The sequence below is a fragment of the Besnoitia besnoiti genome, chromosome VI, assembly GCF_002563875.1.
Source record: "Besnoitia besnoiti strain Bb-Ger1 chromosome VI, whole genome shotgun sequence".
NCBI lineage: Eukaryota > Apicomplexa > Conoidasida > Eucoccidiorida > Sarcocystidae > Besnoitia > Besnoitia besnoiti.
In genome coordinates this window covers 212,732-238,946 of record NC_042361.1, presented here as the reverse complement: position 1 = coordinate 238,946, position 26,215 = coordinate 212,732, and the positions used below count along the sequence as shown (strand labels likewise).

Genomic DNA, 26,215 nt, shown 5'->3' with positions numbered 1-26,215 from the left:
GCCACTCGCTCGTCGGTTTCCTCTAATCAATGGATGCAACTAAAAAAGAAACAGAATTACCGGATTGCATTTTCCATTTTCAGTTGGATTTACGCTCCACAACTGTGTCATCGATGGCCTTCGAGAGGTTGCTCGACTCATAGTTCGCGCTCTTTCTCTTTCGTCGGAGCTAACAGACTGACTCCGCTCTGACCAACTTCCCGTGCTCTCGAGAAAGCCGCGGTGTCGGGCTGCCACATAGAGGGCACTCAGCTCTTTTCTCGACTCTATTTTCTGGAATCCCAACAGCTCCAAGAGAAAAAGGACAGAGGAGGAGGGACAGCGGAAAAGACCAGCGTGCTGCACAACTCTGCACGATGATGGACGCGGCGCGAAAGGAGCGCGCCCTGTTCGTGTAGCGTTCCGGTGATTGCTTGCTCTGTTCCATCTCGCCTGAATTTTTCGCGCATCGCCTCGTTGGCTTCCTTCCTAAGAATGGAGGCGCCGGAGTCTTCTCCGTTCGCAGCCTCGGCCAGGTCTGAGAGCCTCAGCGCGGGAGGGGGCTGGGCCTCGCGGTCGCAGAGCTCCTCTCTGCACTCTTCTTTCGACTCTCACGACGGCCCTGGGGCTTCGGCGCCTGTCCGCCTCAACGTCCATTCCGCTTCGGTTCCGCGCACAGAGACTCTCCCCCCGGAGTCGCCTGCTTGCCGCGAGGCCCGCGGCCTCGTCGACCTCTCGCCCTCGGCACGCGTCTCGTCGCCGCCGCCCGCCTCGGGACGTGCCCTGCCGCTGTCGCCTGCCTCTGTGCGCACGGTGAGTTTCCGGCTTCCGTCTCCGCACACAGGGTCTCCACAGGCGTCTTCGCCGCTCGGGTCGCCGCTGTCGGCGAGATCCAGCGGGCTGCTTGCCCCTGTCTCCCTGGCCTCGGCCGCGCCTGCGCCGCCACCGGCGTCGCCTTGTGAGGCGGCGTGGCAGCACCCAGAACCGACTTTGCAGGCGCTGCTGGCGCCGCGCTCTCCGTCGTCTTCTGCGTCCTCCTCCTCCGCGCCGCCGCCCCTGTCTGCACCCGGCTCGCCGAGCGCCGGGTTTGGGTCATTCTTCTCGCCCTCTGCGTTGCAGCGGGCGGCCGAGTTGCGCCCAGAGGAGACCTCGTCCCCGATCCTCGTTCGCGAGCTTTCGCAGACCAGCCATGCGTCGGACGGCTCGAGCGGCGGGCCTGCGTGCTGCTGCGCCTCGGTGTGCAGGGGCTACCGCGCGCCGACAAAGTGGGAGGTTCACACCTGCTTCTCCTGCGCTCTCCTCGCGTTCGCCTACGTGCTGTTTTGCGTCAGCCACACGTTCTTGGCACTCGCTCTCTGTGCCGTCGCCGCGGTCTCGCTGTTCCTGGTCAGAGGCGAGAAAAATGCCTTCTCGATGCACCTTCTCTTCGTCCTCGTTGTCGGCCTCTTTGCGCTCTCCACGGCGTGGACAGTCAGAGAGGGGCGGGCGATGGAGAGAGCCGCACTTCTCCAGCGCCAGGAGCTCCTCCTCGCCCGCCACGCGACCCTTCACTTCTCCAGGACGGAGAACAACTTGACGCTTGCGAGAAGCGAGTTCGCCGGCGGAGAGGGCGAGGCTGGAGGCGAGGGGGAGGGCGACGCGATGCGGGGAGACCAAGCGAGACTTGCCCAGGCGCCGAGACTCGCCGCCGGGGGCAGCAGGAACTTGCAGTCGTTCAAGGACGAGGTGACCTTGCGAAATCAGTCCTACGACAGAACGCTTGGTAAGCAACGGGACCCGGCCTCAGTTTCACGGCAAGGTTTCTTTTCATTCGTCGTGTGTTATACAGTTCTGGATTGCGGATCATTGGACAGTGACGATAGCTAGTTATAATGTTATAATTCTGATTGGGTGGCAAGCTCTCCTCCTTCTCTGTGAGGCGTGCCCGTGGCATGGGTTCCGCGTGGATGATGCGCCTTCTTTTTCGCTACTGGCTGCTCGGCTTGGTTCAGCCTTTGAGTTTTTCCATTCGCCTACATCCTTCCGCCTTTCTTCTGCCCTGTCCCCCTGGCGTTCGGAGCGCCTCCCAGTCCCCCCTGACCTCTCTCTTTGATGTGTTTTTCATTTTCTGCAGGCACGTCCATCGCAGTTGTCAGTTTCCTCTTCCTGGTTTTTCTCGCGAGCTTCATGGTGGCGGGGTACCTGGGCTACCTCCCGTTTTACTTTTTCGTGTATCAGAACACGACTGCGGCGCTCTTTTCGTTCCGCGGCTTCTACGCCGCGCTGTTATGCGGGTTCACCCCCGCCACGTGCTTCCTCCTCTTTTGCCTAAAGTCCTACTTGGCTGCCTTTGCGCTCCTGCCGGCGGTCGCCGTCGCGTTTGCGCTCTTCGTCCACGCTCAGATCGCACCTTTCAAGCGCGCCAGGCGGCCGCGGCGCCAGCCGTCCCACTCGCCTGCGGCCTCGTTCTCGGGGTTCCAGCTCACAAACGTGCACTCGCCGACAGCCAGAGCCTGGAACCGCGAGCAGTACTCGGCCCTCGAGGGGAAATTTGAGAAGCAGCTGCAGAAGAGAAAGCGAAACTTGCTGATTTGCGTTCTAAACGAAGCATTGCTCATTGTGTGCATCGTCGTCGCCGTCGCCCTGCTGGGGCTGGTCACTGCAGACAAAGTCAAGGCACGGGGAGACACACGACCACCTGAGGAAGACCTGGTCGCGCCGCCTTCGCCTTTTGCCAAGTCTGACACGGAAAGCTCGGATTCCTCCGAGGGAAAAAGTGGAGTCGAATCCCACAGAGACGACATTCGCCTTGCGCTGTTGGTGTGCGAAGAAGTGGTGCTTGCCCTCTCGCTTCTGCTTCTTCTGCCGCGCTTTGTTCTGCTGTGCGTGAGATACCACAAAGCTAAGGACGACGTACGTGAAGAGGAATTCGACGCAGCCCTAGGCTCCGGAAAGCCGCGCCGCAGCGCGTCTGCCATGCTGCTCTTAGGGGCGCCCTGTGCGGCGGACGCGCCTGGTTCAGACGGCCAGAGCAAACGATCGTGGGGAGGAAACGCCGCCGGCGGACTCGACATGGAGGAAGGCAATAGGCCACAAACTCTCCTCGAAGAGGACCAAGACGACGTAGAAGTTGAACTCGTTGGGCGATATGAAGTGCGACAAAACAGGAACAACGACGGCTTCGAGTTCCGGTAAGACCACCACGCACATCCCATCTCTCTAGGAAACCACATTTGGCGGGGGGGGGAGGGGGGATGAGGGACGCAAGCGCCCTCGCAGGGAACCAGCTGAGACTGAGTCAGACGTGCTCTGGCGGTGTCTCGCGTTCCAAAAATGTAAGTGTGGCATCTGCTCCCTGCGTACTCTACACTGGATATACATGGCTTTACTGAACATCCTCCTCGAAGCGCTGATGGGGCAATGTGTGCAGTTTACACAAATATATATATGTAGTTGTAGCGCGCTGCCGCTGGCGCCTGTACCGTGTAGACTCTGGCGTCGCGCGGGGACCGGCCGAGAGCACGTGAATAGTCTGCTGCAGGACATCACACTTTCCGTGTAGGCGAGCTCTTTTCCTTTCACTTTCGTTTTTCCTTCGACGCCGCCTGGATCATGCTGGAAAAGTGCTTGTCGTCCAGTGAACCGTGCAGTGCAGTACGAAACTTGTGAAATGTGATCTGTGCGCGGTGAACGTCCCCCTTGTGGAGACAGTGTTCTCCAGTCCATCATTTTTAGTTTCCATCCTTGGCGCACTGCGCTCTCAAGGATAGGGTCAGCGAGCTCCTGCGATGCAGGATTGTGGCGTCTTTGAATGGTTGCTTGAAATACCGTCCGTCGGCGGTCTACGATGTCCAGCCCACCACAATCTTGACCTATCGATCTGACTCGGCTCGACCTGAGAGAGGAAATTAGTCCGCTTTCGAGTGCGACACCTCCGCGTGAGATTTCGTTTTCGCGGTTTTCACTTCTGCCTCGTAAGATGTCGTTTTCTGTATATTTTAGATCGTGTACGTACACCCGACTGAACTGTGCTGCCTGGGCGCCCAGGGCAATCATACTTCGACGGTGACAAAGTTCATTTATCCAGTCGTGTCGTCCCCTTTGCACACTCAATGCCGCTACTACGTGTCAGGCGTTCTCCGCATTCCTCTCTGGCGCTGCCCACTCTGTTCGACAGGCTGTCTTCGCACCAGACGTTCCGGTTTCCCGGCTTTTTTTCGTGAGGCACCATTGGTTGAGCGACCTCGGGGATCCTCTAGCTTCTCTGTGGCTGAACCAAAGGAGCTGTTCTGTTTTTCTCGATGGTTCCGGGTGTGAGGGAGGGGGATTAATCTTCTCTTCATTCTCTCGACTTTGCCTGCGGATCCGCACGCGCATCTCCGCGTTGGGGCCCCACTCGAGCCCGCCCCATTGCCGGCGTCCGCGTTGAGTCAGCGACAAGCCACGCCGCAGGCTCCTCTCTGCCGCATTTCTTTCGACTTGTGTCCACTCAGTTTGCTTTTAACGGCTTTCCTGTCGACGAAACAGTCAACTGTGTCAATGAAATCTCCTGGCGAGAGTGTCGGGCGGAGGAAAACGAAGTTTTCCACTGGCGGTGCCGGGGTCGTGTCTGGGTGCTCCGCCACCGACGATCATAAACTCTTGAAACATCTCCCGCGTTTCGCGTGCATTCAACACCATCAACGGAAATCAAAAGCGGATTTTCTTTCTCGTATTGAAGTTGTTCGCATGTTCATCCCTGTCTGGTAGTGCACACGAGGGCATTCAGCATAGACGACTAACTCATCGCGCTGCAGGAGTGTCATGTCAGTTTCTCCGCTATCGAGTGTCTCTGCTTCCCCTGAGCAGGCCAGAGGAGCCTCGATTGTGATACTATTTTCTATTGCTTTCTATTTTGACGGGAATTGTTCCAAAGGCGAAAGCGACTTCCCTCTCCCGGGGTCGATGCGTGTCCAGTGCCTGTCATCGGGCCGCTGGTTTCTTCCGCCTCGGTATTCTCGCCTTTTCCCCTTGTAACCTGTCGACATTTCGATCTGCTGGCTCGCCCCATCACCTCTACTTCGCTGCATTTTCTGACAAATTATTTCGACGTCTCGCGTACTTTTCATGCGCTCTGCGCCGTTTTATCTTCCTACCTGCCTGTCGAGTGGGTTCCGTGCCGCGCGGCGCGGGGGGGTTAGAGGACCCGCGCGCGGGTGCAGCGAAGTTGCCGCATGTGGCGGCTCTCTGTTTGACATTTGGTCTCACTGCTCTTCACACGTGCACTTTTAAATTGCATCGCTTCTCATTTCCGTGGTTTCATTCGCTTTTGTTGCAACTTTCGTCTCTCGTTTCACTGTCTTCTGGGAAGGGCCTGCTCAACTGCCGGCCGCCGCCACGTGGTACCGGAGACGAACAGGGCCCCAGGGACTGTGTCGGCAGCGACTGCGTGGCTGACTACACCGAGAAAGAGAGAGACACCGCGTCTCTATGTGTTTTTTTTGACTTTTTTTATCCGTCCCACGTTTCATTTTGTACCACGGAAATCAACATCATCCCCAGCCGCCCCTTCGGGCTCCAGCGACCGGGCGACACCGACGGCGGCACGGGCGCGGCCGCAGAGTCTCTTGTGTCTTGCCGTTACTGCAACAACTGCAACACCGTGAACGATGTAGCGAATCGCTGTGTTTTCTTTCCGTCTTTGCTTCTTCACAAACCTCGGTTTGGTTCTCTCGGCCCTAGACCCCCGATTTCTTCGGTTTGTCCTGCCAGCGTGGCGCAACCGGGCGGTCGGCTCGTTCCTTTGACTCAGGCTCCACCATCAGCCCTTCGGCCGGGGTGTGCATCGCGCGTGGTGTCTGCTGTCGTCGAGCCTGCCGCCGCCTTTTTCAGCTTTTGTGTGCTGGGCACGCTGTTAGTCGCTAAAATCCTGCGGACTCGGCGCTGCCTCGCGTTTCTGTTCTCGGGACCCTCATCGCGCTTCGCGTGTGTGATTTCTGCGCGTTTTTTCCCCCTGCGTGTGCAGCTACGTTTACAGTGTGAAGCTCGTGACGCTCAGCGAGCGCGAGCAGGTGTTTCGCCTCCGTCTGGGCGCCGTCCCCGTGCCTCCCCCGAAGGAACTCTGGACCAACGCGCAGATTCGGCTCGCCTCACCACCAGCCAAGCGCCTGGTCCGCTCGCTCACCGCCTTGCCGGTGCCGGAGGCGCTCTCGGAGATCGACGAACAAGAAAAGAAAATCCTCTCTGTGCTTCCTTCAACGGCCGCCACGGTCCTCTCAGCGCGATCCTGGAACGACTCACACGCCTTCCTGCCGGACCGCGCCTCAACCCTCCTGGTAAGCTGCACAAACCGCGAAGAAAAGGGAACAATATGCTCAAAGCAGACTAAGAGATTCTGCCGATAGAGGCACTAGCAAAGGGGGCCACGCTCTCGTTTTCACGATAGAGATCCTTCTTTTTTCGGCATCGAGCGCCTCTTTCCGGCAGCTCGCCGTGGTGTCTCTCCGCGTCCGTGTCGATCGTGGAGCTCGCGGAGGCTCATGCGACTTCACTCATGTCGCCTGCCTTAGCGCAGGCGGCGACCGAGCGCCTGTGCGCTGTGGCGGTCAAAAGCGGCGCTCTCGAAGACAGGAAAATCTTGCTTGGTCGTCTCTTTCTTGAATCGGGTTGCTCTGTCAAGAGAGTTGGTCCGAAGCGCTGGTCACTTCGCTCTCCGTCAGCAGGAGTTGCGTTTCGAAGCTCGAGTTACCTCGTCGCGTCATCTACTCGACCCGTATCTCCGTGGGTGTGCGCACGAGAGTAGGTCGGAGCGCATGTTCGCCTGCAGCCGCGCCTGTCTTCTTGTCTTCAGGGGAAACACTCGCTTCAGTCCGAGGCGATCTGCCTTCCGTTCGACAACCACCAGTCGTACTGGGCTCAGGAGAGCCACTACAAAGCCCGCCCGTCGACTCTGCGCGGCTTCTCGCACTTCGCCTCGCTGACCTCCACTTCTCCCCACCCGTACTCCGGGTCGCCCGTCCCGCCTTCGCAGTCGCACGCCTGGCGAGACGCCGGCGGCAAGGAGGAGCGGCTCGCGCTGCTTGACGGCAGCCACTCGGGCATCAGCGGCTCGCCGTCAATCTCCTCGGCAACTGCCGACGAGGCCGCAGCGGCGCCGCCGCGCGGCGCGGAAGAAGCGCATGAGAGCACGAGCGAAGACGCGAGTCGAGAGGCCGAGCAGGGAGAAAAGGAGGTCGAAGACGGCCCAGACGGCGACGCGTCGTGCAGCCGAAAGAGAAAGCGGTTTCGCGCTGGAAGCACTTCGTGCGCCCTCTCTCCGAGTGGGGCGACCGGGACCCTGGCGGAGCACATAGAGGGCGAGCGAGCGGAGGAAGGAGACGAGACCGAGACGAGCCCCGTCGGGGAGACAGAGGAGGCGCCTAGCCGCCACCAGCTGCACGCGCTACCGCTCTGCAGGGACGACTTGCCCCGCCTCCACTCGACCGCAAGCGACTCGCCGTGCTTTTCCTTCACGCTCGTCTCCCCGCGCAGGGTGCGAGACGACGAGACGGCCGGTCTCGAGGAGGAAGTTCTGACGGTGTCGTCTTCCTCCGTCGACGACCAGGAGCGCGAGCTGAGTCTCGGCTTCCTGGTGTCGCCGCGGGACGAGTCGCCGGACGTGGACGAAGACCTGGCACTCGGCGGCGTCGCGGACGCCGAGAAGCCCTCCGCCGTCGACATCTTCCTCAGACAGTTCGAGTTGGAGGCGCGGAAGGCTCAGCGCGACTGCGCGACGCGCCACAGCAGCGTGGGCTCGGTGTTTGGCGCCCCGGAGCCGCGGGGAGTGGACGCGGCAGCCAGCCCTCTGCCTGCCCTCGACGCCTGCAGCTCGGGGCACGCGGAGGAGACTCTGCCCGCCCCCCTGTCACCCAGCTCTGCCAGCGTCTTCGCGCCGGTGCCGCAGACTGACGAGGAGAGCACGAGGACCTCCATTTCGCTTGGCGTTCCAGCCGAGGAGAAGAAGGAAGAACAGCAGCGAGCGGAGCCGGAGCGTAAGCCGCGCGTCGCTGCCGGCGCGAGCGACTCGCGCGGACGCTCGCCGCACGCGGATCGCGAGCGGGGAAGACGGCCGCTTTCACTGGCGTCGCTGGGGCGGAAGGCGAAAGCCGACGCAGCCAGGCGCCGGGCGCGCTCGCTCTCCCGAGACGCGGTCTCGCGCCCGCTCTCGTCTCCGTCTGCGGCCGCGGGGACTTCTAGCCTGGCGACGCGCGTCATCGCCCAAGTCCGCGCGGAGCAGCTCGCGCGCGAGAGCCAGCAGGAGTCGACGGGCGCGGCGCGGCGGCGGTCTGTCTCAGCGGAGGGCGGCGACCTGCCCCTGCGCGCCGCCTCGCGCCCCGGCACGAACCACGCGGCCTACGAGGAGGCGTTTCGGCGCATCCTAGAGGGCTGCGCCATCGCGGTGGAGGAAGACGACTGGGCGTTTGCCCGAGGCGTCGCGGAGCTCCCAACGCGGACGAAAACCCTCCAGGAGGACGCCTTCCAGCTGAAGCCCGGCGCAGAGCCAAGCCACGACGATACAAGCCGCGGGCATCTCGCCCTGCTGTCCCCGGCGCCCGACGCGGCCTCGCCGCCGTCTCTGTCGCCGGTCGGCGGCTCTCCAAGGGACGAGGAGTCGACCGCCAAAGCGGACGAAGAGGTGAGACAAGTAGGCGCGGCGAAGGGCCTGCGCGACTCGCGCCAGAACGCCGAAAAAGGAAAAAACTCGCCGCTGGCGCCGCCCTCCTCCCCTCTAGGCCGGAGGTCTGTAGCCTCCTCGGCGCTCTTCACCTTTGGCGCCCGCTCGCGCTCGCTCTCTGACGACAGCCTGGGCGCCTCCGCGCCTCCGCGCCTCGACTCGCCGCCCCTCTCCCCTTTGGACTTCCAGCTGCCCTAGAGCCGCGCGAGCCGCGAGTCCCCAAACGCAAACGGGGCGAAGAACGCTCCCATCGCCGCTGCGCCTCGAAACCTCCCCGCCCTCCCCCCCGCCGCCTGGCAATACGTCCAGAGGCCACAAAGCCCAAACAGACGGAGAGAGAGATAGGACGCTGCTGTCGCATACGTCTTCGCTTCTCCCTCCCTGTTTTCGCTCTTCTCTGTCTTTTCTCGTTCCTGACTGACCTTCCAAGGATGTCTGCCGAGGCGACCAGCGGCGCGACCGCCGCGAGGGCGGAGAGACTCGCGGACGGGCATCTTGGCCTGACAGCCCCAGAGAGAGAGCGGCGCCCATCGGGCTGTCTTTCTTGCGCAGAGGAGGCAAACCGGCCGCCGCGCGAGACAGAGACTCTGGAGGGCGAGGTCGCGACGCCCCGAATTGCGAGTCTGCCGTCTGCCGCGTCTCCGCGGGCGCAAGAGGCGGCGGAAAGAGACACCGGCGGCGCTTTCGGCGCGGAAGCTGGCGAGGCAGACGCGCACTCGCCAGGCTCCCTCGGCGTCGCTCCCTCGCGGTTGCCGCTGTCTCCGGCCTGCAGCGAGCCGCGCGGCGTGAAGGCGTACTACAGCGGGGATGACAACTGTCGTGCGACTGACGAGAAGGAAGCGCCAATGGAGTCCTTTCCCGACTTCGCCTGTGAGAAGCCGCCTCCTGCGAGGGGGCGCGAAGCCCGAGAAAGTGGCGAGGACGCCGAAAGCGGAGGAGGCGATGATCCCCAAGAAGCAGCGAATGGGGCGGTGAGAGAAGCCGCGCAGGCGCGGGTCGCCTTCGCGTGTGAAGGGAAGGACGCGGACGCGCCGCAAGGGGATGACGCCGTGAGAGGAGACTGCGCGGCATACCGCGAGCCAGCAAGGGAGCCACGCGAAGAGGCACGAGAAGAGAGAGAAGGCAACCTGTCAACCGAAATCGCGGCGGAAGAGGCTGAGGAGCTCAGGCGAGGTAAAGCTGCCCTGCCCCCCACTGCACCGCCTGGGCTCCCCATTCGCTCTGTTTGCGTCTCGACACAGCACCGAATTCTTTTTTGCCATGTCTCACGCCCAGCAGATGACACGAGCCTCGCGTGTCAGCCTGCTTGTGTGAACATGCACTTCTGTCTTCACACGTATGTACATGTCGAGTTCGTTCTTTTGAAAACTGGCAACAGCACGCAGACACAGCAGTCAACGCACGCCCTCCGGAAGGCGTCTTCCTCCACAGTCCGCGCCTGCATGCTTGCCCCGGCGCCTGGCGCCTTCTGCTGCCTTCTCGCATACGCCCCCATGGAGAGCCTAGCGAGACAAAGATAGAGATAGGATCCTCGCGGTTTTTAACGCGCGGGAATGAAGCACTCAACAGCCACGAAGCTAGTCGGCTCGCAGAGGCCTCGAGGGGTAAATTTCTGTGAACACAAAATAATACATGGATACGCATATACGTGGACATAGGGACAGGCTTAGAGGCCGGAGGCGATTTTCTTTGTAGATGGAAGTTCCACGCGTCGCTGACGGAGAAAGAAAGACAGCACTCATTTTGAGTTCACACAGTCGCCAAGGGCGATAGTTGGTGGGACTGGTCATCCGAATCACGACAGAAATTTCCCTCTTTTTTTGTCTTTCTTTCGTACGACGAGGCCTAGAGGGGACTCCAGAGATGTTTGGCTTTCTGCGGTCTCTCTGATATTATGACGTAGCTCCTCGCCTGCTTCAGGGGCGGGCTTGGCTACGACCCTTCGCGATATGCATGTTGACACTTCCTTGGTTGCAGCGCTTCGCGTGATAGACTAGCTGCTCGTCTTTTCTGGCTCCGCTCGCATCCAAAGGTTCATCTACAAGTCTCGAAAACTTCACTTGAGTAGGCCACGCCCCAGGGCAAGTCTGGTTCCCTCTGTTCGTTGGCAGACACACGCGTGAACGCAGTGGAACCGAAGGACAGACAGACTCGTATTCAAATAAATAGTCGTGTAAAAAGTGTGCCACCATACAGAGGCCTCCCCGTAGTTGAGAGGCGAGAGAAGTTTCTCTAGTGCTCCGTCGATGCACGCGTCTCTTCGGCGAGATTTTTGCTGTCGCATGCCGCACTCAGGGTGCCAGAGGCGAGACCTTGAGAAGCAGAGACTCGAAGGAGGGAACCCGGACGCGCACGAGGAGGACGCGACGGCGGAAGGAGATGAGACGAAACGAGCAGGGGAAGAAGATCATCCTTCGAAAAAAGCACGAACAGCCTCACATGAATCTCAAGCCGAAACTCCACATTCCTCCTTACAGACCGAGAAGGCGGAAGAGGCGACAGGAACGCTTGAGAGGAATCGCGGCTCGTCATGTGAAGAAAGCGAACCAGCGCGCGAAGAGAAGAGTCCTGAGAGAGCCGCTGAAGCACGCAGTCAAAACGAGGCGAGAAACGAGAGACACAACGAAACAAGCAATCCTCCAGTCTGCCAAGCGGGGCCGGAGGGAAGGGAAGAAAGGACGCAGAGCGAACCGGTCCATAATGAAGATGAGCAGCTCGATGGGGAGGTGAATGCCAGCGAGCCACCAGCGCAAAGAGGAGACGCGCAGCACACACTCTCCAAAGAAGCGCGCGAGGAGGCAATGCCGCAAGGAGAGAGAGGCGAAAACGAAGCACGGCTGGAACAGAGACAGCACCTCGCCTCTGAAGACGCGGAGGAGAAAGCCGAGCGCAGAGCCGAAGGCGAAGCAGGAAGCAGCGCCTCAAAGACAGCCGGAAGAAAAACACACTCGGAGACGAAGCAGGGAAAAGCGACTCAAAGGCAGCCGAAAAAAGAAGAAGAGACTCGGAGTGAAGGTGACAAGAGGTCGCACACAGAGGAGACACTTGCCTCAGATCAGACGCTGGAAAGAGATGAGGGGGAGAAGAAAGCTCACGGTGCTCTAACTCAGATTCTCGCCAAGAGAGACAAAGAGGAAATCCAAAATGGCAAACACAACCCACCCGGTCAGACAGACAGAAGCGAGACGATTGGAGCGCAGGGAGAGCTTCAGAAGCACAAAGAGAAGAAAGTGATACATGCTCACGGAGAGGAGAAAGAGCGACAGACGCACAAAGAGAAGAAGAGGCGACACGCTCACGAAGAGAATACAAATCTTTCTCTTGTCCTCAGCGGGATCCGAGAGAGGCTGACGCACGAAAACGAGAAAACAAGAGATAAGTATGGAAGCGAGGAGCCCCTCCAGCGCGATGACACACCAGCAGAAGAGCACCTCAACAGGGATCAGGGGAGAAACCCAATCGAGACAGAAGGCCTCACGGACGCAGACACGTCTCCTTCCCAACATCCGGCGTTGCCTCTTTCGCAGCGGAATCTATCTTCTCTCAGCATCGACGAGTCTGGCGCAGGGCAGAGGGAAGGCGACGGCGGAGAAGAGAAGATGCAAACTCCACAGAAGGAAAGCGAACAGCGAGAAAGTGCCGCTGCTGGGAGAGAGCCTCGCGCCACGGAAACGTGTGGGAAGACGACAAGCGGCAGGGGATGCGGCGCATCAAGTGAGGGCTCGTCTTTCTCTCTCTCTCGTTCTCCCCCCTCAACTCCCTCAGCTTCCTCGCTCGCCATGGCTCCTGCGCCGCCGGCTTCGTCCGCATCTTCTGCCTCAGGAGCGGAGTCTGCAGGCCCTTCTGCGTCTTCGCCTTCTTCGCCTGGCCTTTGCGCCGGTATGTTGCATCGGCGTTCCTCTGAAGAGAGCGGATTCGCTTCACCCGAGTCTCGTTCGCGCGTGGCAAGCGCCTCCTCGCGTTCCCCTCCCCCGGCAGGCGCGTCGAACCCTCGCCGCTTGAGGGCCTTTGATGCGGAGGCGGCGCAGGAGTCGTTTTCGTCGTGTCTGCGCTCTGCCTCATCGGCCTCTTCGGCGCCGCTTCGCAGCGTGGCAGCAGACCCCCTGCCGACCCCAGCCGGCGACGGCGAGGGCACGGAAGCAGAAGCGGTGAAAAACCGCGAGAAAAAGCGAGAAAGCGCGAAGACAGACGAGGTGCGCAAAGCGCGAGCGCCGGCCGTCTTTCAATCAGGCGCAAGCGGCGAGCGAAGAGGGCTAGAGACCGAAGACTGCCGCAGCGAATCGACTCGAGAGCAACTCGAGGGCTGGAAAAAACTCGCCTCGACAGGCGGAGCCCAGGAAGCTGTAAATCAGACGCAGGCTGAGTTGGAAGGCGCATCCTTCCAGATGGAAGAAGAGAAAAGCAGAGAGACAACTGCCCTAGAGCCAGAGGAAGAGCGCGAAGGGGCTGCCGCACACTCCGCTGAACCTCGTGAGAAAGCTCCTGGGCGGGAAGTTAGACAGGGAGAGAGAGACAGCCACGAAGCCGCCACACAAGACGAGAAACGACAAAGCGAAGAGACAGACGCAACACCCAGAGAAGAAAGGCGCACTTCAAAGGAGGCCAAAAAAAGAGCGATGCGCGTGGTAACGAACAGCAACGCTGAGACAGAGATCCACGAAGGAAGCGGAGGCGGGGGTCCAGGCGAAAGCGCTGCAGGCCGCAGGATAGACAGAGGAGAAGAAAACCGCGCAGAAGGAAGACAGCCTGCCACGCCTAATGGCGATCAAGCAGTTCGCGGACAACGAAGCAAAGTTCAGGAAGGAATGACTCTCGACAGCGGCCTCGCGTCCCCAGACGCCGAGGCTGCAGCGGGGGAGGCAGGTGCGAACACCATCTCGACGCGAGAAGGGCGAATGCAGAAGGTAAAAAGCAACACCAAGGGAGCGAGTGCGGCTGAGGCGGCAGACGCCAGACCTCCGGTTGAAGAGGAAGGGAGTGAGAACGCACCCTGCGAAGGGGTTCGCCTGAACAAGGAGAAAGACAAAGAAAACGCCTCTGAGCGGAGCTGCTCTATACCTCCCGCTCAAACCCTGTGGGCTGCCCACGCCACCGAGGAGACGAAAGAGACTCGCGAGGAGAAAAGTCAACGCGGACAAAGTGTAGACCCTGAGCTCTCGCAGACCGGGGGCTCGACGAGGGAAGGCATAGGCGGAAAAGCGCCAAAACACCGCGCCGCAGAGAAAATCCGCTCCTCTGATGATAGACACGCGGCGAGACGCCGCGCTGATCCACGCCCAGAGACACCTCGAGAGAAGGGCGAATGCCGCGAAGCCTGCAACAACGAAATCCACTCTGCTTGCACTCAGAGGAACTGGAAACCCCGAGACGAGACGCAACACGACAACAGCGGGAAAGGCAGCTGCGCGCCACAAGAGAGAGGCTGTCGAGCAACTCCCGACATGAACCGCGAAGAGACTCAGCCGAACTACAGCGACGGCCGCGCGGAGAGTCGCGCGGCAAGTGACAATGGCTGCGAGATGAGCGCGGAAATCGAACCACGTCCTCGCCCCCCAACTTTTCCTGAGGCTTCGCCGTCGTCCGAAACCCCTTCGCTTTCCGCGGCCTGCAAAAGCGCGTCTCTGCCCCGCTCTATTTGTGTCTCAATTGTCGATGTGGAAAGGTTCCAGGCGGAGGAGGGCTGTCAGGCCTCGGATGCGGCGCCGCGCAGTCCGCCTCCGTCTTCTTCTTCTCCTGGCTCAGTCGCGAGGCATCCGCGGTCTTCGCACCTCTGTCGTTCTTCTCGGCGAGTCTCTTCTGCAACAGTTTTGCGCCACCTTCCAGAATCCCCTTTTCCCGCCCCCTCGGGCGCGTCGTGCACTTCAACTCCGCCTCCATTCTCTGCCCCAGAGGCGCCTCGTGCGAGTTGCTCTCGCCCCTCGCGAGTCGCCGCAGCTGCGCCGGAGGCGGAGGGGAGGAACACGCAGACTGAACTAAAGAAAAACGAAGCCAAAGAAAGAGAAAGCGAGGCTCATCCTGCGCAGGAAGTTAGCAAAAGAGAGCGGAGAGGAAGAGAAGAAAACCTCGCGAACGCGGACGCAAAAGAGGAGGAAACGCATGCAGCAGTGACAGAAGTCGAGCGAGGCACAGGCGAGGAGGACGAGCGAGGATCCGCGCGAGAAGAACGCGTGAGACATGACGAGGCAACCGGGGCACTGAAGGCCGAGCAAGGGGATACGGAGAAGCGCGGAGAGTCTGCAGAGCCGCGACGCGCGAAAAGCGACGGACTCGAAGGCGAGCGAGCCGCCCAACTCTCGCGCGAAGGCGCGGTGAGCGCGGACGACCGGGGAAAAGAGCGGCACAACGAAAAGAAAGGAAACGAGGCTGAAGAGAGCTGCGCCGAAGCCTCAGCAGAGGACGGCGAATCGTGCCTCTCTGGGGCTGGACGCCAGCCTTCCTTTTCGCCTCGCGGCGAGTTCGGGCTCCCAAAGAGAGCGCGAATTCAACCGAGAAAGCCATTCGCCTCCTCAGCTTTCGCGTCGCGAGCCGGGCCTGGCCTGCGGCGACCTTCTTTCGCTCGAATCCAGCGGGCGCTGCTGCGCGAGGAGCGGGCAACCTCGGTGCGGAGGCGCAGAAGCGAACGACGACGCACTGCAGCGAAAGAAGAACGGCTCGACGCGCGACGAGGCGCGAGCCATAGCAAACAACAGAATGGCGACTCAACAAGAGACGCAGCGCAGCAAGCGCCGGCGGCTGAGGCGTCGCGGAGCCTCGCGGAAGCTCGTCAGGAACCGCAGAAGACGCAGAATCGAAGCCGAGAGGTAGAGGAGGCAGAAGACGCGAAAGCCAAAACCGAAGCAGAGAGAGAGACGGCCAGACAGAGGACCACAGATCAGCGCGGAGACGGGGAAGGCGAGGAACTCTACGGAATCAAGTTTGGTTTCAACATCGCAGCGGAGAGACGCGAGGGCGACTCGGAGGGGAGGGACGCAGGAGACAGGGGGAACCGAAGGCTTCACGACTCGCGAGACACAGCCGAAGTGACCGGCTTTGATAACGATGTGAATAGGAACCGGAGCAAACAGGGAGAAGGAAGAGCAGATACGACCTACGCAGGCCAGAGAGAAACCAGAGGCGCCACACCTGCTGAAAACAAAGCATGGAGCGTGAATGTCAGGCACCCAGGCAAAGTGATTGCTGACGAAGAGAGCGGCGGAGGAAGAATGGAAACAATCGAGGCACGAGAGAGGAGTCTTGGCGCTCGTGATCAGCAGAAGCAGCGAGAAGCCGGCGCAACCCCTCTGAAGGGACACGACGAAGACTGCAATCGAGGAGGAGGCGAATGCGAAGGAGCCAAGACGCGCGCAGAAGACACCAAGACTGCAGCGAGAGAGACGACGAGAGATGAAAAAAAACAGGCAGGGCAAACAAGGACGCGAGCAGAGCACGAACGAAGGCGCATCAAGGCAGCGGATCAAGACGACGAAGAAAGGAAAGAAACACTTATCGACGCAAGAAATCGTTCAGCTTTGGGAGCTGCTTTTTCACCAGCAAAGATTGCCGCAGAAGACCCGCGTGGTGCCACTCAGTCTGTGCCGGTTTCCACGTTTTCTTTTTCGGGGTTTTCTTTCAACCGAGGAAGCGACGAGGGAGGAGACTCCGCGCGCCCCAAGCCGACACCGGTCTTCGCGGTGGAAGGAGAGCGTGAGGAGGTAGAGAAAAGCCATTCTTCCCGCGTATGTAGAGGAATCCCGTTGGCGCCGGCTACATGCAAAGAGCCGGCGAAAGACGCAGACCGGGGGGGGACGACGCGCAACGCACACGGGCGGAGAAACACGCGGAAAGAAGAGAGAGGGAGGTGTCGAGAGCCAAGAGACCTGCAGAGGGAGATGGAGGCGAAACGAGCCTCAAAAACGGAGACTATCAGGATCTCCTGGCCTCGATTCTCGCCGCAGCAGACGAGCAGAAGAAGAGGAGCAAACGCGTCGATGAAGGGACGACGAGAAGGGACACGGTTGCGCCGACAAGCGCAGCTGGGAATGCTGAGGAAAAAGCGAGACAGAGAGGCAGCAAAGAGCTGGAAACCTCAGGCGAAAGCAAACATGAGGAAGAAATCCTGACAGCTAGGACGTGTCAGAAGACGAGACGGAGGCGAGAAGGCAGCAGCCGACAGACCCACAGAAACCAACAGAGCGCGGACAGAAACGAAAATGAGGAATTGTTCAACTCCAATAGAGGCTCGCGCGGGGAACTCAGAGACCTAGTTTACGACAAACGAGAGACGACGCGAGCAGACTCCGCTCTTTGCAGGGAGGAAGGGGGAGCGGCGCTGAGTCGCTCTTCACGCATAACTGCGAGAGCGAACGAGGAAGAAAAGAAAACAACGAAACAAAGACCCAGAAAAAATGGGACAGGAAAAACTGAAGAAAGGGACCAACAGGAGGGAACCGGAATAAACAGGCCAGCGACAGCCAGAGGAGGTCAGAATCAAGCCGAGCGAACAGACGACTTTCCATCATCTTTCTCTCCTCTCGGCCTGCTTCTCGGTCCGTCCTGCCCATCCTCGTCTTCAACGTCATCCCCTCTTTCTTCCGCTGGCCTCTTGACTTTTATCGCGCCGCCTGCGGGCGCGCTTGCGCCTCTTGAAGCCACGAGAACTGCTACGCCCCTATTTCGAGACGATCCGGGGATGGAAGGCGAAGAGAGGTGCTCAACGGAGGAGGAACCCTCGCGTTTCTGCGAGCGCAGAAGACGGCGGAAGGAGAAAACTATCGACGAAGACATGCAGGCTCTGATTCTGCTTTTCAAGTCTTCCTCCCTCCAGCGCACACCCAAGCCTGCGCGAGCTGCCTCGCGCCTGGCGCCGCGCGACCTCCGAGGCCGGTTCGAGCGTCGCGGCGACGAGGAACAAGCAACGAAAAATCACGAAAAAATCAGGAAAAGCCCAAGCCATCTCTGGGAGGAAGGAGAATACGAGGAAGCGCAGAAACTGATTGAAGCATTAGCAGGACCCCCTGTCCATCGCCTCTCGCCGCCCTCGCGCGCCACGCCTGCGGCCTCTCTGTCTTTCTCCTCGGAAGCGGCTGCACGTCCTTCTGTCAATCCCGCGTCTGCTCCGGCTCCTTCCTCCGCGGGGCTCTCTGCGCTGTTGGAGCTCTGGATCACCGAGGGCGAGATGATGTGCCATGAAGAGGAGGCGGCGCTCCTCGCCGCCTCGCTCGCAGCGGAGCCGCCGCTTCTGCCTCGCTTTTCGGACGCCTCCGCAAGCCGCCGAGGCGGCCAGAAAGCCCTTGTGGTGGGCGGCGGAATCGTTCGCGCCCATTCACAACCGACAGTGCAGGCCGCGGAGGACTTTCTGCTTGCCTGGCCTTGTTCGGAAGCGACGGATCCAAAGGAAGCGCTGCGTGGCTGTAGTGCTGCAAATCCACCACAGACGGCTAAGCTCGCCTTTCCCGCTGCTTCGTTAACCCCCCCTAGCCCCGCGCTGAGCGAAGCCGGTGGCCGGTCCGAGGCTCTGTTGCGCAGGAGGGACGAGACGTCGCATGCCGCGTCCTCTGCGAACTGGCGTCCTCAAGGGGCGCTTTCCCCCTCCTTGTTTTTTCATCCGCTAGGCTCCTCTTCGACGACTGTGCCCGTGGCGGCGCCGTTTCCTCCGGCCTCCGTCTGCGTGGCTTCAGACCTCCCGCAGTCTCCGCGCTCGCCCGCGACCGGCTCCGCGCTCCCCTTTCGGGCCTTCGCGGCAGTTGGTGACTGCTGCGCGCCTGTCCAAGGCCCGGCACTCGACGTTTGGGTCGTCTCGGCTGCTGTGCGAGCAGAGGCGGCTGAGGTCTCCTTTGCCGCAGCAGACAGGGAAGGGGGTCTCTGTGAGGTTTCGCGTGCGCGTGACCTGTGCGCAGCTAAGCGCGGGAGGCGCGCTTCGCCGCCGGCTCAGTTGGACAGCAGAAGCCTTCTGAGCGGCATCGCGGCGCCTTCTCGGCTCGCGGCCGCCCCTGGTCCCCCTGTCCCTTACGCACTGCTCTCGGCGTCAGCTCCATCCGGGGCGGCCTCGCCTTCGTGTACACGCGTCCCGCTTCCTCCGGCGCCACCGTCTCCGCCTTTTCATCTGCCTTCTTTCTGTCCCGATGCCGCTGGCCTGACTTGCCACATGGGGTCATCGGCGGCCGCGTCATCGCCGCGCTCGTTTCCCAGCTGCCTGGAGGAGCTCCCAGCGCACTGGGCCGCGGAGGGCTGCTTCGGGGCGAGAGCGCACGACGGCCTGTCTCCTCTGTCTCTGTGTGTGGGGTCGGATTTGTCTCCGCTGGCCTGTCGCGTCGCCGGCGCCTCGCTACGAGACCCTCCGGACGACCCGGGCGACAGGGGTGCAGGCGCCGCGCCTGGCTTCGACGCGCTCGACGTGGAATTTCTTCCTTCACAGCTGCTGCACGAAGCGCGGTCGCAGTCGCAGGCGCCTTCCTGTCAAGCCGCCGCGAGGCGCGGAGACGCCGAGAAAAGGTCTCAGAGGCGGGCCGGGAGAGCGTGCGGCGCACCCGACAGAGACAGCCTGCGAGACTTCGCTCGCGAACTCCGTCTGGGGACGAGCGAGAGAAGAATATCGACACCTGCAGCCGCCGCGTTCTCTGCGGAGAGTCGAGGCCAAAGACTGGAGACAGCCCTCGCAGATCTCGCCTTCACGAGCGCGCCGTTCAGCTCGCTCCCAACTTTCGCGTGCCCAGACAAGACGCTGCAGGACGAGCGAAACCCATGGCCTGAAGCGAGTCAAAACGAGAGCAACGCAACAGAGAGAGAGAAGCGCGACGAGGGTGGTGAGCGCCGCGACGCAAACGAGGGACGAGGTGCATCAGAGCCGACCGAAGAGACAAGCAGCAAGGGGGTTCAGGCCTGGCTGGAAAGGTGCTCCGAGTTCTTCACCCGAAGCCTCTTCGTCAGCGACAAAGCAACTCCTCGCTGCGAGGCTTCAGCGATGAATGTATCCGGGACCCCTGCTGCCGCAGCCGCTAGGCAGCATCCGCCCGGCAACAAAGGAGGCGAGAGAAGTTCCTCGACGTGCTTGCTGGCGCCGCACTGCCTTGCTGAGTCCGCAGGTAGGCGCTGAGCGGGAGACGAGCGCGAAGGGGGCTTCGCCGAAGGATAGACTGCCTATCGCATGCCCGAGGCAGCTCTCATTTTGGCTCCCGAGGCGCCTGCTCGCCTGGGTGGAAGCGTAGAAGAGAAGCGGGCAGCGGGGGCGATGGACGCTACTTCGCTTCTGTTGAGTCACTCCATTGTTCGGCCTAAAACTACTGTTTCGCAGAAGCAGAGAGGCGACTGGGCCGCGGAGGCAGCATGAGTTCACGCCGAACGAACGAAGGGCCTGCCTTGGCTTATCCACAGCGCTGTTCATTGTCTGTCCTCTCAATTGTGTCGAGCTTGAGGTCTTCGTCGAGAGCGCCGGCGGCAGTTCCGTATTTCTTGCTTCCTCTTTTTCGATCGCGCTTTCGTCGGTCTTGCTTTTCTCTCTGATCCCGCAGCACCGCAGCCCGCAGCTGTCGCAGCTGCGAAAAAAGGGAACCCAAAAAGGAGAAAGAGCCTCTCGGCGGGAGTCCAGACCGACGAACTGCGCGAGGAGGAGATCTCGGATCTCGGCTCGGTCTTTGGCTCCCTTGTCAGCTCTTGTCCGTCTTCGCTCTCTTCACGCCTTCCCGCTCGCTCGCCTGCGCCGCTTGCTGGTCTCCAACTGCTGCGGGAGGATGCGGAGCGAAGGGCGAAACAAGTCACACGCGCGAGCTCGACGCACAAGGAGGTGAAAGAGAAGCAAGCCTCGGAAGCGACACAGCAACCCGCGACCAGCGACCTCCGCGGCCTCTCACGCGAGGCGACGAAGCCGCAAGGTGCTGAGGCACTCGAATGCGGATCTTCAGGCCAGGCGTCCTCTCTTGCGCCGTCGCCCGTTTTCCCCTTATCCTTGAGGACGCCTTCTCCCGCAGCTTCTGCGCCGCCGAGCATATCCCTCGGAGGCGGGGCTGACAGGCCGGCGTCTCGCGCGGGCGCTGCGACTCTTCCGCCGCAGCCTTCGAGTCTCCTCCCCTCGTCCGAGGCAAAGGAGGCGAAAGCCGCGGCGCGCGCTTCGACGGGGAGCGCGAAAGAAGGGAGACGGCGCAGCAGCTCCCGCTCGTCTTCCCTGCCTTGCTCTGCGTCGCTTGGTTCTTCATTCGCTTCGCTCTCCTCTTCACTGTCCTCGTGTTCCGACCTCTGCCACCCGCGCAGGGGGCGGCGCCCGCGGCTCTCCGTCGGCGTGCAGGTCTGCAGCCCTCGGCATGCGCCTCCTCGAAGGAAAGGCGACGCCAGCGCAAGGCAGCTCGTGCGAAAGAAGGCCTTCGCGACTTCGTCGCAGAGCCGCGGAGCCTCACGGCACGAGGCCGGGGAAGCGCGGGAAAGCGAGCACAAGCCCAGTGGTAACTGGCTCGCTCACACAGCCGCAGAAGGCGAGGGCGAAGCCTCGCAAGTCTCGTCTTCTTCCTTCAAGTCGCTCGCTTTTTTTTCGCCGCTTCCTTGCCGCTCCTTGGAGTCCGCTGCGCGAGGCTGGTCGGCCTCGGGCGCCGGAGGGCGGGGGGCTGTGCGGCCGTTGTCGAGACGGCAGGAGAAAAACGTCTCCGCAGTCGGTTCTTCCGCGAGTGAGCGGAGCCTCAGGCAGCAGGGACACGTGAAGCCGGTGGCGGAGGAAGAGTCCGTAGAGGCCGCGACTCGCCGCTTCTGCTCGCGAAAGTCCGCCTCCAAGAAGCGCGCCTCCCTGGAGCTCGCTACGGGTGGCGCAGAAAAAGAAGCCGCGGAGGCTCTCGCTTCGGGTCTCGCGACTTCACAAAGCTCTCAGGCGTCGCAGGTTCTTGCTCGCTCGCTGTCCTCGAGTTCTCTGCTTCAACCGGAGGACGCGAGCAAGTATCTCTTCGCTTTGCCATGCTCGCCGTCGCCTCCTTCCCCACGCTCTGCGTGCGAAGGCATGGCGAACGGAGAGGGTGCGCCGGGATGCGGCCGTTTCGTGAGGAGCGGGCGCGGGAGCGACACTGCTTCGCCCTGGGTCCTGTCGGGCGTCAACCGCGCGGCCGCGCTGGCGGTCGAGGCCGCGCTGGAGAAGGAAGAGGAGCTGAAGAAGCAGCTGCTTCTGCTGAAGGCGCACGGGGAGGCGCACCGCGTCCGCCTGGAAGAGCTGCAGCGGCGAAAGTCCCTCTTCGAGCGGCAGGAGGGAGACCGCGAGGAGCGACGCCAGGCGCAGCTTCAGCTAGCGAAGGAGGAAGACAGGCGCAGGGAGGAAGCGGCGCGAGCGCGCAAAGCCGCCGCGGCACTCCGTTCAGGTAAGGGAAGAGGGCTCGGCCCTACGGGAGGCAGACAAGGCGACTGGAGTCGCTCGCCTGCCGCGGTGAGGGGGGGGCGTCGCGCCGCGTTCGAGAGTCGCACGCGGCGCTTGAGTCAAAGCGCCAAAGATGCAGCAGACCGGCTGGCCGCTGCCACAGAAGAACGCGTGAGGAGTCTCTCGCGGAAGGCGGTGCAGCGCATGAGGAGCCTGAGAAAACCCTGCGACGCCGCACCGCCGCAGTCTGGCGCGTCGCGCGCCGCCTCGCCCTGCTCTCAGGGCTCGCCGCCGCCAGTTGGAGAGGAGAGAAAAGGAAGCTTAGAAATGCATCTGCCTTATGCCCGCCCGCCGCGTGACGGCAGCTCGCCCGCGCGCCGGCCGTCCCCACGCGGGATTCTCCTCTCGCCCTGCAGAGGGCGGGCGCGCGGAGGCCCCCAGGAGGAGGCGTGGAGGAGTCACTCGGCGCGTAGACGGGGGCTAAGGCGACGAGCCGAACCCGAGAAGGTCACAGTCGCTCACGACGTGCGCCGCAGAGGCAGCGACGAGGTGATAATTCCGGCGGTCACGGCCTTCTCCCACGACTCGGAAAAGGGACTTTCGAGGCTACGCGAAGCCCCCCGCGACGGCAAGGATCTCCGCAGGCATGCGCATGCTTGCAGAGAGCCTCACAGTCGGTCTCCCCGCACCTCTGATGGTGCGCGTCAGATGAGCGCCGGAGTAAACCCTAAACGCGAGCGGCAGAACGAGGCGTGCGCGGGCGAGCCGAGAGAGCGATGTTGCGGAGGGCGGAGTGACGCGAGGCGAGAGGCGAAGCCCGATGAGGGGGCGCGAAAACGCACTCGAAAGCGCCAGAGGCTGCTGCAAGCGGCCGCAGTCGCGGGCGCGACGGTGACCACTGCGGGCGCCTCGGCAATTCAGTCCGTAAGGGACAAGCTGCGAAGGCGACGAGAGAGGAAGGACAGAGAAGGCTTCTCTTCGGCTTCCGTCTCTGTCGAGAGAGACGGCGACTTGTTCTCTTCTCGACTAGCGAATCCGCCTCTGGGGAGACAATGAAGCCCCCGCCGCGGCGATCTCTTCCAGGTATCTCTCCTCTGAGGCGTTTGTGAACGGAGGCCGAGCAGCTTTTGCTGCATGCGCGGGCCGCGAACAAACGAATCAGAGTCCATCATCTGTGCATCACCGTTGATTTCTCTACTGTGTGCACGTCTAGAAAACCAACCATGAAAAGAGAGCTTATGCAGCTCTGTAAAGCCACAGTCGCCGGCCTTATGCGTTCTACGCGACGGCGGCGGTCACACACCGTGTGCGCAGCTGTCTGCTGATGTCCGGGGTTTAGCTACCCTTACAGATAATTTGTGTATTATTTGCTTTTGAGAAGTGATTTTCGTCTGAACATGGTTGGCGGAGTTGCAATCAAAATACCAAATGGTGAAGGTGGCACGCAAAAACTGATCGAATTGGTTCAGGTATTTCCAATGACTTTTATTTACAAGCGGCTTCACATAGAGCCCGTTCACTCATATATGTAGGCATATTTCTACTTATTGAATATACAGGCATACCAAATTGAGAAAGCCAATAGCCATATTCACTCACACCGACAGCCTGCCAGCACAGTCGCAGCATGAGCAGCTAATATCCCCTGGTATCTCTATTCGCGTACCTTACCAGCAACTGCCCGTTCCAACTCAGGGATAGTACCGCAACAGCGTGAGGTCGGCTACGCCCCCTCCTGCAGGCGCAAGGAAAAGCCTAACGCGTCCCACTACACAAATATCTGTGCACACATGTATAGATATACTCAACCATGCCTATATGTCTATACATATATGTATACGAATGTTTGCCAGTGAGTGGATGCCACGCATATATCCGCAGGTGCGTCTACACGGCGGCAAACCGAACTTGGCGCTTCACGCATGGAGGCGCGCCATAGTTTTCTGTGTGTAGCGTTGACATTGGAGGGTCGAGAGATCAGCTCGTGCGATTTTTCGAACTGGAAGCAGCTTTGCGGAGGAGTTGGCAGCTGCTCGCGTGTTTTGCTCCGCGCGAGAGGGCAACTGTATCTGTCACACCAGTTCTGACTGTGTGGGATATTAGGATGGATGCGAATTTCATTCAGAAAAGCACTCTTTCGACCTAAAAATCTTTGCCGTGGCAGTGCCTCGTGAACAGATCGAAGGCGAGCCCCCCTGAGACTACTATTTCTTGATGGATGTGCTGCGCCAACTCACGGAAGTTCATAGGAGGCCTCTGGATAAGTTGGACGCCCGACCCTCTCCCAGACCGCAAAATAGTGCGTAGCCTAGATAAAAACTGGTAATACATCTGGGGTGGAAGTTTAAACACACGCGTGAAATACTTGGAAGAGGACATGGCGGTATCCGCTGAGGGACCTGATTAGTTGGGAGGCAGCCCGGCCGAATCTGGCTATATCCGTGTGATATCGATTTTGGAGGCTAGAGTGACTCAACATGTAAAAGGGCACGCCTTGAAGGCTTTCGAAGCCACGTGTCTCACAGTCCGCCGTCTTTTGCACCCCAGCGTTGCTACAAACGCAGTGCAGCGCCGGCAGAAGGCCACGCACGGCGTTGCGGTAGCTGCTCTGCTTCTCGCGAGTAAAACAACACAGATGTCAGTGAGCCCGCAGACTGAAAAGTATTTCCGCCTCAGCTAGAGCTCTTTCGTGCACGCCGTTCTCACGGGCTCGGTGAATGCTTTGCTGTGCGTAGTTTCCAGAAGACCGGCTCAGCCTTCGTCATAGGGAGGATGACAAGTTTGCTCACGGCATGATCTGATTGCCGCTGCCGCACGCACCTGGTGCCAACAGGAAACTGTGTTCCGGATGCTGACCCCCCTTACACCTTGTTAACTCTGCGAAAACCGTTTGAGAAATACTCATGGCTGCCAGCCGAGCTTTCGCCTGAAAGCGCAACAAGACTTGACGGCTGCGAAGACGGTACACTACCATCCCCGAAAACGAGCCGCCCTAGTCTGCAGCAGGACACCTTTATGGTCCTGGACGACTTTCCAACTCTTTTCTCGATTCCGTTGGGGAGCGGGTGAATCCAGGTGTCTGCCACGTGCTCCGGCGTGGCAGTGCTTTCGTTTTCGATTCGCCGGGCCGCTCTCGCCACGAGATGCACACTGGGCGCAGAGTTCGCCCTGCTTCAGACTCCACTCTCCTTCCTGCGTCTCCAAACGGCGCAACGCGGAAAGATGTAAAGAGAATACCAGGAGAGCTTTCATAAAACGCACGCGATACGACCTTGTGGACTCCTCCGTTCCGCAGGGCACGCGCTTCGTACGGAGTCAGCTGCAGCATAGCAGACAGTGAGAATTGAGATTGGCGAAGCTAGTCAGAAAAGTGTTCTGAATTCCCACTTCAGAGTCGGCTTGGTGGCGTCTGAGAGCGGGATCTCCGTCCTCGATTTCCTGTCGATGAGCGGCTCAGAGTACGCGGCCCAGCGGCCGATGCACACCGAAGACAACGCAGGGCAAGACGCTGAGAATACAGATACGCATGACGACCCCGGGTTTCCAGTTCTCTGCAGATTCTATTAGAGAGCACACTCAGGTCTTTTGCAACGATCCACCTGAAGAATACTCGCTTCGAAGACATGTGCTGTTCTTCTGACGCATGCATCCAGATTGCTCAGTGTACCCGTTTCGGGCTATTGAGAACGAGCGTCTTCCGCTGCACATTGAGGCAAGACTACGCTCGCCACTGAACCCCAAAGCCCTTTCTGATGTCTGTGAATAGAGCATCACAGGCGCTTCACTTTGGCGGAGACTGTAGTGCCTTTTATGGTTCCCTGTTTCCTCTACTTTTTGAGTGTGCAGGTGTCCTTCAGCAAGGCGGTCGTTGACCCCGTCAGCTCCGCGGACTAGCATCTTCCCCGCCTGTCGAAAGTGTCTTCGAGTGCATCTTCCCACGCTTCCTCCGTACCCGTAGATTCTCCCACGCCTCTTTTTTTCCGAGGTCCGTGGGAGTATCGCATACGCCCGCCGCAGAAGGGGAGAGTTCCCTGCATGTGCGCCCGCGGAAAGTCGTCGTTTTCCTCCATTTCTGTCGCCTTCTTGACGCGTTTCGGTCTCCAGCCGAGAGCAGTATCAAGCACTGTTCTGCCCCGTCGAGCGGCAGTGCCGTTATCTACTCACCACGCGCAGGTGCCCCAGCTCAAACGAAAAGTCCTGCATTTCTTGGCTAACATGTTTTGCCTGCTGTCGATGACGCTCCCAAAGAATCCACAGGGATCCTT

The 26,215-nt window shown here is 60.7% G+C and overlaps 2 protein-coding genes across 2 annotated transcripts; both read left to right on the top strand.

Annotated features, from left to right (window-relative positions):
• Positions 1-474: 474 nt before the first annotated feature.
• BESB_064710 (uncharacterized protein) lies at positions 475-8,848 on the top strand (the record flags this gene model as incomplete). Its single annotated transcript, XM_029364866.1, has 4 exons — positions 475-1,741; positions 2,093-3,149; positions 5,963-6,272; positions 6,788-8,848. The coding sequence occupies 4 exons, from the start codon at positions 475-477 to the stop codon at positions 8,846-8,848; spliced, it is 4,695 nt and encodes a 1,564-aa protein (XP_029218449.1).
• Positions 8,849-9,081: 233 nt separating this feature from the next.
• BESB_064700 (uncharacterized protein) lies at positions 9,082-23,006 on the top strand (the record flags this gene model as incomplete). The annotated part of the gene is made up of 4 exons (XM_029364865.1): positions 9,082-9,823; positions 10,946-16,333; positions 16,585-19,710; positions 20,137-23,006. The coding sequence occupies 4 exons, from the start codon at positions 9,082-9,084 to the stop codon at positions 23,004-23,006; spliced, it is 12,126 nt and encodes a 4,041-aa protein (XP_029218448.1).
• Between the last annotated feature and the right edge of the window lie 3,209 nt (positions 23,007-26,215).